We start from the raw sequence: 13,683 nt of genomic DNA, 5'->3' as shown, positions 1-13,683 counted from the left end.
CCACAGGTCTCCTCACTGTGGTCTAGCTAGTCTGTCTCCACAGGTCTCCTCACTGTGGTCTAGCTAGTCTGTCTCCACAGGTCTCCTCACTGTGGTCTAGCTAGTCTGTCTCCACAGGTCTCCTCACTGTGGTCTAGCTAGTCTGTCTCCACAGGTCTCCTCACTGTGGTCTAGCTAGTCTGTCTCCACAGGTCTCCTCACTGTGGTCTAGCTAGTCTGTCTCCATAGGTCTCCTCACTGTGGTGTAGCTGGATGTCTCCACAGGTCTCCTCAGTGTGGTCTAGCTGGATGTCTCCATAGGTCTCCTCACTGTGGTCTAGCTAGTCTGTCTCCACAGGTCTCCTCAGTGTGGTCTAGCTGGATGTCTCCATAGGTCTCCTCACTGTGGTCTAGCTAGTCTGTCTCCACAGGTCTCCTCACTGTAGTCTAGCTAGTCTGTCTCCACAGGTCTCCTCAGTGTGGTCTAGCTAGTCTGTCTCCACAGGTCTCCTCAGTGTGGTCTAGCTGGATGTCTCCACAGGTCTCCTCAGTGTGGTCTAGCTAGTCTGTCTCCACAGGTCTCCTCACTGTGGTCTAGCTGGATGTCTCCACAGGTCTCCTCACTGTGGTCTAGCTAGTCTGTCTCCACAGGTCTCCTCAGTGTGGTCTAGCTAGTCTGTCTCCACAGGTCTCCTCAGTGTGGTCTAGCTAGTCTGTCTCCACAGGTCTCCTCACTGTGGTCTAGCTAGTCTGTCTCCACAGGTCTCCTCACTGTGGTCTAGCTAGTCTGTCTCCACAGGTCTCCTCACTGTGGTCTAGCTAGTCTGTCTCCACAGGTCTCCTCACTGTGGTCTAGCTAGTCTGTCTCCACAGGTCTCCTCAGTGTGGTCTAGCTGGATGTCTCCACAGGTCTCCTCAGTGTGGTCTAGCTAGTCTGTCTCCACAGGTCTCCTCAGTGTGGTCTAGCTAGTCTGTCTCCATAGGTCTCCTCACTGTGGTCTAGCTGGATGTCTCCACAGGTCTCCTCACTGTGGTCTAGTTAGTCTGTCTCCACAGGTCTCCTCACTGTGGTCTAGCTAGTCTGTCTCCACAGGTCTCCTCACTGTAGTCTAGCTAGTCTGTCTCCACAGGTCTCCTCACTGTAGTCTAGCTAGTCTGTCTCCACAGGTCTCCTCACTGTGGTCTAGCTAGTCTGTCTCCATAGGTCTCCTCACTGTGGTCTAGCTGGATGTCTCCACAGGTCTCCTCACTGTGGTCTAGCTAGTCTGTCTCCACAGGTCTCCTCAGTGTGGTCTAGCTAGTCTGTCTCCACAGGTCTCCTCACTGTGGTCTAGTTAGTCTGTCTCCACAGGTCTCCTCACTGTGGTCTAGCTAGTCTGTCTCCATAGGTCTCCTCAGTGTGGTCTAGCTAGTCTGTCTCCACAGGTCTCCTCAGTGTGGTCTAGTTAGTCTGTCTCCATAGGTCTCCTCACTGTAGTCTAGCTAGTCTGTCTCCATAGGTCTCCTCACTGTAGTCTAGCTAGTCTGTCTCCATAGGTCTCCTCACTGTAGTCTAGCTAGTCTGTCTCCACAGGTCTCCTCACTGTGGTCTAGCTGGATGTCTCCACAGGTCTCCTCACTGTGGTCTAGCTGGATGTCTCCACACTAACATATATCTCCATACTGTCTGTCTCCACAGGTCTCCTCACTGCAGCTCCAGGTCTATATCTTCCTATCTGAGCCACTATGAACCTTGTGAACACCAGCCAGTGGTTCCTGACGCAGCCCTCTCCCAGCCCAGCAGGACCCAGTAAAGGACTGGGCTGTACTAATACCTGGCAGGCAGAGACAGGCCGCATCACTCAGATGGTAATCACCATACTCATCTTCCTGGTGAGTCTCTAGTCTAGAGAATAATTCTAGTTCAGATAATTCTAGTTAATTCTACATCAATCCAGGTACTGCTGTGCAGGTTTTCGTTCCAGCGCACTTGATTCAATCGGCTTCAATCAAGACCATGCCATGTTGAATCAGAGGGGTTAGTGTTTGGCTGGAACAAGACCCTGCCATGTTGAATCAGGTGTGTTAGTGCTGGGCTGGAACAAGACCCTGCCATGTTGAATCAGGTGGTTAGTGCTGGGCTGGAACAAGACCCTGCCATGTTGAATCAGGGGGGTTAGTGTTGGGCTGGAACAAGACCCTGCCATGTTGAATCAGGGAGGTTAGTGCTGGGCTGGAACAAGACCCTGCCATGTTGAATCAGGTGGTTAGTGTTGGGCTGGAACAAGACCCTGCCATGTTGAATCAGGGGGGTTAGTGCTGGGCTGGAACAAGACCCTGCCATGTTGAATCAGGGGGGTTAGTGTTGGGCTGGAACAAGACCCTGCCATGTTGAATCAGGGGGGTTAGTGTTGGGCTGGAACAAGACCCTGCCATGTTGAATCAGGGGGGATAGTGTTGGGCTGGAACAAGACCCTGCCATGTTGAATCAGGTGGTTAGTGCTGGGCTGGAACAAGACCCTGCCATGTTGAATCAGGGGGGTTAGTGCTGGGCTGGAACAAGACCCTGCCATGTTGAATCAGGTGTGTTAGTGTTGGGCTGGAACAAGACCCTGCCATGTTGAATCAGGTGTGTTAGTGCTGGGCTGGAACAAGACCCTGCCATGTTGAATCAAGTGTGTTAGTGCTGGGCTGGAACAAGACCCTGCCATGTTGAATCAGGTGGTTAGTGCTGGGCTGGAACAAGACCCTGCCATGTTGAATCAGGGGGGTTAGTGTTGGGCTGGAACAAGACCCTGCCATGTTGAATCAGGGAGGTTAGTGCTGGGCTGGAACAAGACCCTGCCATGTTGAATCAGGTGGTTAGTGTTGGGCTGGAACAAGACCCTGCCATGTTGAATCAGGGGGGTTAGTGCTGGGCTGGAACAAGACCCTGCCATGTTGAATAAGGGGGGTTAGTGTTGGGCTGGAACAAGACCCTGCCATGTTGAATCAGGGGGGTTAGTGTTGGGCTGGAACAAGACCCTGCCATGTTGAATCAGGGGGGATAGTGTTGGGCTGGAACAAGACCCTGCCATGTTGAATCAGGTGGTTAGTGCTGGGCTGGAACAAGACCCTGCCATGTTGAATCAGGGGGGTTAGTGCTGGGCTGGAACAAGACCCTGCCATGTTGAATCAGGTGTGTTAGTGTTGGGCTGGAACAAGACCCTGCCATGTTGAATCAGGGGGGTTAGTGCTGGGCTGGAACAAGACCCTGCCATGTTGAATCAGGGGGGTTAGTGCTGGGCTGGAACAAGACCCTGCCATGTTGAATCAGGTGTGTTAGTGCTGGGCTGGAACAAGACCCTGCCATGTTGAATCAGGTGGTTTAGTGTTGGGCTGGAACAAGACCCTGCCATGTTGAATCAGGTGTGTTAGTGTTGGGCTGGAACAAGACCATGCCATGTTGAATCAGGTGTGTTAGTGTTGGGCTGGAACAAGACCCTGCCATGTTGAATCAGGTGTGTTAGTGCTGGGCTGGAACAAGACCCTGCCATGTTGAATCAGGGGGGTTAGTGTTGGGCTGGAACAAGACCATGCCATGTTGAATCAGGTGGTTAGTGCTGGGCTGGAACAAGACCATGCCATGTTGAATCAGGTGGTTAGTGCTGGGCTGGAACAAGACCCTGCCATGTTGAATCAGGTGTGTTAGTGCTGGGCTGGAACAAGACCCTGCCATGTTGAATCAGGTGTGTTAGTGTTGGGCTGGAACAAGACCCTGCCATGTTGAATCAGATGTGTTAGTGCTGGGCTGGAACAAGACCCTGCCATGTTGAATCAGGTGTGTTAGTGTTGGGCTGGAACAAGACCCTGCCATGTTGAATCAGGGGGGTTAGTGCTGGGCTGGAACAAGACCCTGCCATGTTGAATCAGATGTGTTAGTGCTGGGCTGGAACAAGACCCTGCCATGTTGAATCAGGTGTGTTAGTGTTGGGCTGGAACAAGACCCTGCCATGTTGAATCAGGGGGGTTAGTGCTGGGCTGGAACAAGACCCTGCCCTGTTGAATCAGATGTGTTAGTGCTGGGCTGGAACAAGACCCTGCCATGTTGAATCAGGTGTGTTAGTGTTGGGCTGGAACAAGACCCTGCCATGTTGAATCAGGTGTGTTAGTGTTGGGCTGGAACAAGACCCTGCCATGTTGAATCAGGGGGGTTAGTGCTGGGCTGGAACAAGACCCTGCCCTGTTGAATCAGATGTGTTAGTGCTGGGCTGGAACAAGACCCTGCCATGTTGAATCAGGGGGGTTAGTGCTGGGCTGGAACAAGACCCTGCCATGTTGAATCAGGTGTGTTAGTGTTGGGCTGGAACAAGACCCTGCCATGTTGAATCAGGGGGGTTAGTGCTGGGCTGGAACAAGACCCTGCCATGTTGAATCAGGTGGTTAGTGCTGGGCTGGAACAAGACCCTGCCATGTTGAATCAGGTGTGTTAGTGTTGGGCTGGAACAAGACCCTGCCATGTTGAATCAGGGGGGTTAGTGCTGGGCTGGAACAAGACCCTGCCATGTTGAATCAGGGGGGTTAGTGTTGGGCTGGAACAAGACCCTGCCATGTTGAATCAGATGTGTTAGTGTTGGGCTGGAACAAGACCCTGCCATGTTGAATCAGGGGGGTTAGTGTTGGGCTGGAACAAGACCCTGCCATGTTGAATCAGGGGGGTTAGTGCTGGGCTGGAACAAGACCCTGCCATGTTGAATCAAGGGTGTTAGTGCTGGGCTGGAACAAGACCATGCCATGTTGAATCAGGTGTGTTAGTGCTGGGCTGGAACAAGACCCTGCCATGTTGAATCAGGTGGTTAGTGCTGGGCTGGAACAAGACCCTGCCATGTTGAATCAGGGGGGTTAGTGCTGGGCTGGAACAAGACCCTGCCATGTTGAATCAGGTGTGTTAGTGTTGGGCTGGAACAAGACCCTGCCATGTTGAATCAGGGGGGTTAGTGCTGGGCTGGAACAAGACCCTGCCATGTTGAATCAGGGGGGTTAGTGCTGGGCTGGAACAAGACCCTGCCATGTTGAATCAGGTGTGTTAGTGCTGGGCTGGAACAAGACCCTGCCATGTTGAATCAGGTGGTTTAGTGTTGGGCTGGAACAAGACCCTGCCATGTTGAATCAGGTGTGTTAGTGTTGGGCTGGAACAAGACCATGCCATGTTGAATCAGGTGTGTTAGTGTTGGGCTGGAACAAGACCCTGCCATGTTGAATCAGGTGTGTTAGTGCTGGGCTGGAACAAGACCCTGCCATGTTGAATCAGGGGGGTTAGTGTTGGGCTGGAACAAGACCATGCCATGTTGAATCAGGTGGTTAGTGCTGGGCTGGAACAAGACCATGCCATGTTGAATCAGGTGGTTAGTGCTGGGCTGGAACAAGACCCTGCCATGTTGAATCAGGTGTGTTAGTGCTGGGCTGGAACAAGACCCTGCCATGTTGAATCAGGTGTGTTAGTGTTGGGCTGGAACAAGACCCTGCCATGTTGAATCAGATGTGTTAGTGCTGGGCTGGAACAAGACCCTGCCATGTTGAATCAGGTGTGTTAGTGTTGGGCTGGAACAAGACCCTGCCATGTTGAATCAGGGGGGTTAGTGCTGGGCTGGAACAAGACCCTGCCATGTTGAATCAGATGTGTTAGTGCTGGGCTGGAACAAGACCCTGCCATGTTGAATCAGGTGTGTTAGTGTTGGGCTGGAACAAGACCCTGCCATGTTGAATCAGGGGGGTTAGTGCTGGGCTGGAACAAGACCCTGCCCTGTTGAATCAGATGTGTTAGTGCTGGGCTGGAACAAGACCCTGCCATGTTGAATCAGGTGTGTTAGTGTTGGGCTGGAACAAGACCCTGCCATGTTGAATCAGGTGTGTTAGTGTTGGGCTGGAACAAGACCCTGCCATGTTGAATCAGGGGGGTTAGTGCTGGGCTGGAACAAGACCCTGCCCTGTTGAATCAGATGTGTTAGTGCTGGGCTGGAACAAGACCCTGCCATGTTGAATCAGGGGGGTTAGTGCTGGGCTGGAACAAGACCCTGCCATGTTGGATCAGGTGTGTTAGTGCTGGGCTGGAACAAGACCCTGCCATGTTGAATCAGGGGGGTTAGTGCTGGGCTGGAACAAGACCCTGCCATGTTGAATCAGGTGGTTAGTGCTGGGCTGGAACAAGACCCTGCCATGTTGAATCAGGTGTGTTAGTGTTGGGCTGGAACAAGACCCTGCCATGTTGAATCAGGGGGGTTAGTGCTGGGCTGGAACAAGACCCTGCCATGTTGAATCAGGGGGGTTAGTGTTGGGCTGGAACAAGACCCTGCCATGTTGAATCAGATGTGTTAGTGTTGGGCTGGAACAAGACCCTGCCATGTTGAATCAGGGGGGTTAGTGTTGGGCTGGAACAAGACCCTGCCATGTTGAATCAGGGGGGTTAGTGCTGGGCTGGAACAAGACCCTGCCATGTTGAATCAAGGGTGTTAGTGCTGGGCTGGAACAAGACCATGCCATGTTGAATCAGGTGTGTTAGTGCTGGGCTGGAACAAGACCCTGCCATGTTGAATCAGGGGGGTTAGTGCTGGGCTGGAACAAGACCCTGCCATGTTGAATCAGGTGTGTTAGTGCTGGGCTGGAACAAGACCCTGCCATGTTGAATCAGGTGGTTAGTGCTGGGCTGGAACAAGACCCTGCCATGTTGAATCAGGGGGGTTAGTGTTGGGCTGGAACAAGACCCTGCCATGTTGAATCAGGTGGTTAGTGCTGGGCTGGAACAAGACCCTGCCATGTTGAATCAGGTGGTTAGTGCTGGGCTGGAACAAGACCCTGCCATGTTGAATCAGGGGGGTTAGTGTTGGGCTTGAACAAGACCCTGCTATGTTGAATCAGGTGGGTTAGTGCTGGGCTGGAACAAGACCCTGCCATGTTGAATCAGGGGGGTTAGTGTTGGGCTGGAACAAGACCCTGCCATGTTGAATCAGGGGGGTTAGTGCTGGGCTGGAACAAGACCCTGCCATGTTGAATCAGGGGGGTTAGTGCTGGGCTGGAGCAAGACCCTGCCATGTTGAATCAGGGGGGTTAGTGCTGGGCTGGAACAAGACCCTGCCATGTTGAATCAGGGGGGTTAGTGTTGGGCTGGAACAAGACCCTGCCATGTTGAATCAGGGGGGTTAGTGCTGGGCTGGAACAAGACCCTGCCATGTTGAATCAGGGGGGTTAGTGCTGGGCTGGAACAAGACCCTGCCATGTTGAATCAGGTGGTTAGTGCTGGGCTGGAACAAGACCCTGCCATGTTGAATCAGGGGGGTTAGTGCTGGGCTGGAACAAGACCCTGCCATGTTGAATCAGGGGGGTTAGTGCTGGGCTGGAACAAGACCCTGCCATGTTGAATCAGGGGGGTTAGTGTTGGGCTGGAACAAGACCCTGCCATGTTGAATCAGGGGGGTTAGTGTTGGGCTGGAACAAGACCCTGCCATGTTGAATCAGGGGGGTTAGTGCTGGGCTGGAACAAGACCCTGCCATGTTGAATCAGGGGGGTTAGTGCTGGGCTGGAACAAGACCCTGCCATGTTGAATCAGGGGGGTTAGTGCTGGGCTGGAACAAGACCCTGCCATGTTGAATCAGGGGGGTTAGTGTTGGGCTGGAACAAGACCCTGCCATGTTGAATCAGGGGGGTTAGTGTTGGGCTCGAACAAGACCCTGCCATGTTGAATCAGGTGGTTAGTGTTGGGCTGGAACAAGACCCTGCCATGTTGAATCAGGGGGGTTAGTGCTGGAATGGAACAAGACAATTCCTACTTGGCATAGCTCCAGTTCTTGAGGTTCCTGCAGTGTCTGCTGGTTTATGACATCACTTCCTCTTATCTGTCCCCAGGTGGGCGTGTCCTTGAACAGCCTAGTGGTGTACGCGTTGGCCTGGCGTGGGCGTGGCCGCCTGACGAGGCGTGGCAGCTTGGGCAAAGGGGAGACGCGTGGCGCCAGCAGCTTCCGTGTCTACGTAGTGAACCTGGCGTTTGCTGACCTGGTTCTCCTCCTCCGCACCCCCCTGATGCTGGCGTACCTGGCCCACGGCTGTAGCTGGCCCATGGGGAAACTGGTCTGCCGCCTGGTGGTATTCCTGAGAGGCCTGGGGCTATACGCTGCGGCCTTCCTGCTGTGTGCCGTGGCTGTGGAGAGATGTCTGTGTCTCCTCAGGCCGGTCTGGTCCAGTCTGAAGCGTCCTCGCTGGGCGGTTCCTCTGGTGTGTGGTGTCCTGTGGGGTTTGGCTGCTGCCCTGGCTGCCCCCTACCTCCACACTGCCGACCTGCTGGAGATCAACGGTACTACCCAGTGTCTGGAGAGCCTAGGGTACAGCAAGGGGCTGTTTGTGACAGAGACGGTCGCTGGGTTCATCCTGCCGTTAACAGTGTTCCTGGTGAGCAACGTAGCCGTGCTGTGGAGCGCCAGGCAGGCAGGGGGCGCCGGACCGACCTCTCCAACCTCCTCTTCGGCGACTGCGAGACAGATGGCCAGGCTGTACCGGGTCCTCTTCCTCACCATGCTCCTCTTCCTCTCCTGCTGGGTGCCCTACTTTACCTGCCGCTTCCTGCGGGCGCTGGCTGCAGGGCGGGCCGACCGGGCGGGGCTGTACCGGGCGTCGTTCACGGGGGCATATATCTCTCTGTTCCTGGTGTACCTGAAGAGCTCCCTGAACCCTGTCCTCTACGTGTTCGCTGCGCGAGGCCTGGGGCGCACCGTCCGCGCCTCGCTCCCCTCCACCATCGAGAGAGTCTTCAATGATGACTTGTCTGACTCCAAGAGTAGACGGACCCTAAGGAGGGACGATTCACAGATCTAGTGCCCTAAAAAGCCCTGTTAGAGACCGTACATATGGGAGATTCACAGATCTAGTGCCCTAAAAAGCCCTGTTAGGGACCTTGCAGTTTTACTAGCAGACTGTAGAGATCCACTGTGACATACTGTGGATTACTGCAGTTTTACTAGCAGACTGTAGAGATCCACTGTGACATATTGTGGATTACTGCAGTTTTACTAGCAGACTGTAGAGATCCACTGTGACATACTGTGGATTACTGCAGTTTTACTAGCAGACTGTAGAGATCCACTGTGACATACTGTGTATTACTGCAGTTTTACTAGCAGACTGTTGAGATCCACTGTGACATACTGTGGATTACTGCAGTTTTACTAGCAGACTGTAGAGATCCACTGTGACATACTGTGGATTACTGCAGTTTTACTAGCAGACTGTAGAGATCCACTGTGACATACTGTGGATTACTGCAGTTTTACTAGCAGACTGTAGAGATCCACTGTGACATACTGTGGATTACTGCAGTTTTACTAGCAGACTGTAGAGATCCACTGTGACATACTGTGGATTACTGCAGTTTTACTAGCAGACTGTAGAGATCCACTGTGACATATTGTGGATTACTGCAGTTTTACTAGCAGACTGTAGAGATCCACTGTGACATATTGTGGATTACTGCAGTTTTACTAGCAGACTGTAGAGATCCACTGTGACATACTGTGGATTACTGCAGTTTTACTAGCAGACTGTAGAGATCCACTGTGACATATTGTGGATTACTGCAGTTTTACTAGCAGACTGTAGAGATCCACTGTGACATACTGTGGATTACTGCAGTTTTCTAGCAGACTGTAGAGATCCACTGTGACATACTGTGGATTACTGCAGTTTTACTAGCAGACTGTAGAGATCCACTGTGACTGCTGGCCAACATGAACTCAGACGTTACAGCTTGCTTCAGCCCTGTCTGGAATACATGGACTACATTATTAGGACTATATTGCATTATCTTAGGCTGGGTGGCAGGCTTGCTTCAGCCCTGTCTGGACTACATGCATTATCTTAGGCTGGGTGACAGGCTTGCTTCAGCCCTGTCTGGAATACATGTATATATTATAACTTTAGGCATTATCTTAGGCTGGGTGGCAGGCTTGCTTCAGCCCTGTCTGGACTACTTTATTAGGACTATATTGCATTATCTTAGGCTGGGTGGCAGGCTTGCTTCAGCCCTGTCTGGACTACATTATTAGGACTATATTGCATTATCTTAGGCTGGGTGGCAGGCTTGCTTCAGCCCTGTCTGGACTACATTATTAGGACTATATTGCATTATCTTAGGCTGGGTGGCAGGCTTGCTTCAGCCCTGTCTGGACTACATTATTAGGACTATATTGCATTATCTTAGGCTAGCCACTTTAAACAATGCCACTTCTTTATGTTTACATACCCTACATTACTCATCTCATATGTATATACTGTACTCGATACCATCTACTGCATCTTGCCATGCCGTTCTGTACCATCACTCATTCATATATTTTTATGTACATATTCTTTATCCCTTTACACTTGTGTGTATAAGGTAGTAGTTGTGGAATTGTTAGGTTAGATTACTTGTTGGTTATTACTGCATTGTCGGGAACTAGAAGCACAAGCATTTCGCTACACTCGCATTAACATCTGCTAACCATGTGTATGTGACAAATAAAATTAGATTTTTGGTGGCAGGCTTGCTTCAGCCCCATTATTAGGACTACAGGCATTATCTTAGGCTGGGTGACAGGCTTGCTTCAGCCCATTGACGTCACCAGACCTGGGTTTTCGGGGATTTAGCCTCGAGTCTTGGTGTAAAACAAGCTAGGCTACACTGCAATGAACTCTCCAATCACGAGCCCTGGCCCGCCCTGCCTTTTCAGTGCTGCCTAAAACCACCATTTCTCTCCAATCACGAGCCCTGGCCCGCCCTGCCCTTTCAGTGCTGCCTAAAACCACCATTTCTCTCCAATCACGAGCCCTGGCCCGCCCTGCCCTTTCAGTGCTGCCTAAAACCACCATTTCTCTCCAATCACGAGCCCTGGCCCGCCCTGCCCTTTCAGTGCTGCCTAAAACCACCATTTCTGTGTACGGTGGCACTTTAGGAGGCCCGAGTCACAGTGGTTTCTCAGTCATTTTTTATTCGCCCCCAAAAAAGTATATTCCTGTGCCGGAGGGCGACTGTTCATTCTCTGAGGGAGCACTAGCAGTTCTGGGGGGGCCAGTGCCCCCGTGACAACAATTTTGGACCCCCTTGTGCCCCCCCCCCCCCTAAATGTGGAGTATGAAACCATTTTTACATAACACATTTCTACTATCGTTCTTTTTTTCTTCTTTTTTTTACATCCGTTATTAGACAGTGGCAACGATGATGATTATGAACATGGTCTTTTGCCTGCTAATGCCTGCAATGCAGTGAAGAAAACGATATGACAACAATAACATCTAATGTAACTGGCCCCTCTAACAGTACAACTGGCCCCAGCTTGGCCCCCCCCAGTTGAAATGGTCTAGAACCGCCACTGTGAGGTAGCGAGCGCAAACAAATATGTGTATAACTAAACCAAGATAGACCCCAGCCTGTCGTTTCCGCTGGGAACAGATGAGCCACGTTGGGCAGAACCAAGCACGACCTAGCGAGATCCTATTGGCGCGTTCTAACCTCATCTGCATATTTCTGTTAGGCAACGCCTCCTCTATGAAGTGCGCATGTGCAATAACTCAATTCGCCTTTACAACTCCTAAACAACGCGATTTAAATAAATAAAAACTTTTTGCAAAGGTTAAAGTCTCCAAACCTTTAGTCCACTCTGTTCATAACATATTCTAGTTTTGGGAACATAAAACTTTATTGAAAATGTCGGCCAAAATCCATCTCGTTCCATCTTCTCCCGCTGTCCGCCAGTGGGCTTCCTCTCAGTACCATGGAAACGCCAAGCAGATGCTTCACATTTAAAAACCCACTGAAATATCTCATTGTTCTGTGGCCGATTAAAACAAGAGAACAAGAGCGAGGTCAACTTTGTCAGCGTGTTATTAATGTAGCGCATTATGTTAGCCCACAATGATGATGTTATTCATAGTTATTGACCTCTCAGTAAACTAGATTCGAGTAACTTACAATTCAACATGTTGATTCAAAAGCTGCCCTGACAGATAACGTTAAACGAACTAACGTGAGGGACTACCCAATCAGTGCTGCTTTAACAACCTAGCACATTTTATGAGCAGGGTTTTGACAGTACAGTTATTGATTACTTATTTATTTAACCTTTATTTGACTAGATATGTCAGTTTGTAATAAATAAGAATTTGTTCCTATGACAGCCAAACCCGAACGACGCTGGGCCAATTGTGCGCCGCCCTATAGGACTCCCAATCACGGCCAGGGATGTGATACAGCCTGGAATCGAGCCAAGGACTGTAGTGACACCTCTTACACTGACATCAGTGCCTTAGACCACTCGAATCCAATCCAACTGCTGAGGCTCTGTTCACCACCCGACAAAAAGTACAACTAACCGATTACTGTTTAATCAGGTACTGTCCAAATATGCTATACATTACTGATAAAGATAGCTAGCTAACTTAAGGCTAACATGACGTTAGCTACTTTTGGTAACGTCAGCTCAATTAGCTAGCTATCTGTTGAAAAAACAAAGCTGGATAACTTCCCCCCCCCCCCAATTTATAGAAGATGGACATACGGAAGTGAAGACGCAGCTCAGCAAACACAAACACGGTTGTTGTATTTACAGGAGTAAGTGAATAGATTGTTTGTGTTTACAATGATTTAGCATCTAGCTACATAGGTGGGTTGGTTGTCAACGTGACGGAAACCGATGTGCGCTCTTCAGGCTGTCGTGATTCTGGATGGCCAGACTGCCAGCAAGAGTGACACTGTCATGTGGGGAATCATACGTGGCTCATTTCAGCATGTTTCATCATGTTATTGATACCATGTCGTGTTTTGACTGATTTAATGTCAATGCAAATATGTTTTTTTTTTTTTAAATGTGATAACTAGCTCACCAACAACTGTAATGATGTATTTGAAACAACAAGCGGTCATTGTGCAAATGTATTTGTTTTCTCAATAAACATCGGAGACGAAATATAGTTTACACGTTAATTAACAATCTAAGCCAACCTGATCTGTTTTGGTTGCACGCATTTTGTTGCTAAAGCGACAGAACACCGGTTATTGAGGTAGTGAACAGTAAGACTGTTGAATGTTAAATCAGGTTTAAGATGGGAGGGAACTGCTAATATCATTAAGGAACAGAAATTATCCCAGATTTAGACATGATTTAGTTCATATTGTGTGTGTGTGTCTGTTCAGAATACTCTTTATTTCTGCTGTTTTCTGTACTATAGGAGATACAGGAAAGCAGAGCAGAGCGAGAACATAGAGAGGGGAGGCCCACACAAAACAAACATGGTGTATTGCAAAACAGAGAGAGAACATAGAGAGGGGAGGCCCACACAAGACAAACATGGAATATTCCTCTCAAGCCAGAGGAAGTAGTCCTTGCTAAACATTACTTCTGAAAAAAAAAATATATATATGCAGCGTCTGCCACATCCTGTGTGTATAAACAGAGATCTTGAGAGATATTTCAGTGCAGTAAGATGTCAGCATACCTGGCTTAGGAACCCGAAGGACCCCCAGATAAAATGCATCATGACAATTAAAGATACACATACTAACGTAACAGTTTAACTTTAGTCCGTCCCCCTCGCCCCGACCCGGGCGCGAACCAGGGACCCTTTGCACACATCAACAACTATCACCCACGAAGCATCGTTACCCATCGCTCCACAAAAGCCGCAGCCCTTGCAGAGCAAGGGGAACCACTACTTCAAGGTCTCAG

The 13,683-nt window shown here is 50.3% G+C and overlaps 1 protein-coding gene across 2 annotated transcripts in view; it reads left to right on the top strand.

Moving 5' to 3' along the window:
• LOC139532870 (C5a anaphylatoxin chemotactic receptor 1) overlaps window positions 1-12,924 on the top strand; it is a 37,925-nt gene extending 25,001 nt beyond the window's left edge. For both annotated transcript variants that reach the window (XM_071331010.1, XM_071331008.1), the window contains exons 2-3: window positions 1,658-1,851; window positions 7,838-12,924. In XM_071331010.1, the coding sequence (XP_071187111.1) occupies window positions 1,705-1,851; window positions 7,838-8,800 (1,110 nt within the window). In that variant the 5' untranslated portion in view covers window positions 1,658-1,704 and the 3' untranslated portion in view covers window positions 8,801-12,924. The remainder of the gene's footprint in view (window positions 1-1,657; window positions 1,852-7,837) is intronic.
• The last annotated feature ends 759 nt before the right edge of the window (window positions 12,925-13,683 follow it).

The sequence above is a fragment of the Salvelinus alpinus genome, chromosome 10 (genome assembly GCF_045679555.1).
Source record: "Salvelinus alpinus chromosome 10, SLU_Salpinus.1, whole genome shotgun sequence".
Lineage (NCBI taxonomy): Eukaryota > Metazoa > Chordata > Actinopteri > Salmoniformes > Salmonidae > Salvelinus > Salvelinus alpinus.
This window is presented reverse-complemented; position numbering and strand designations above follow the sequence as displayed.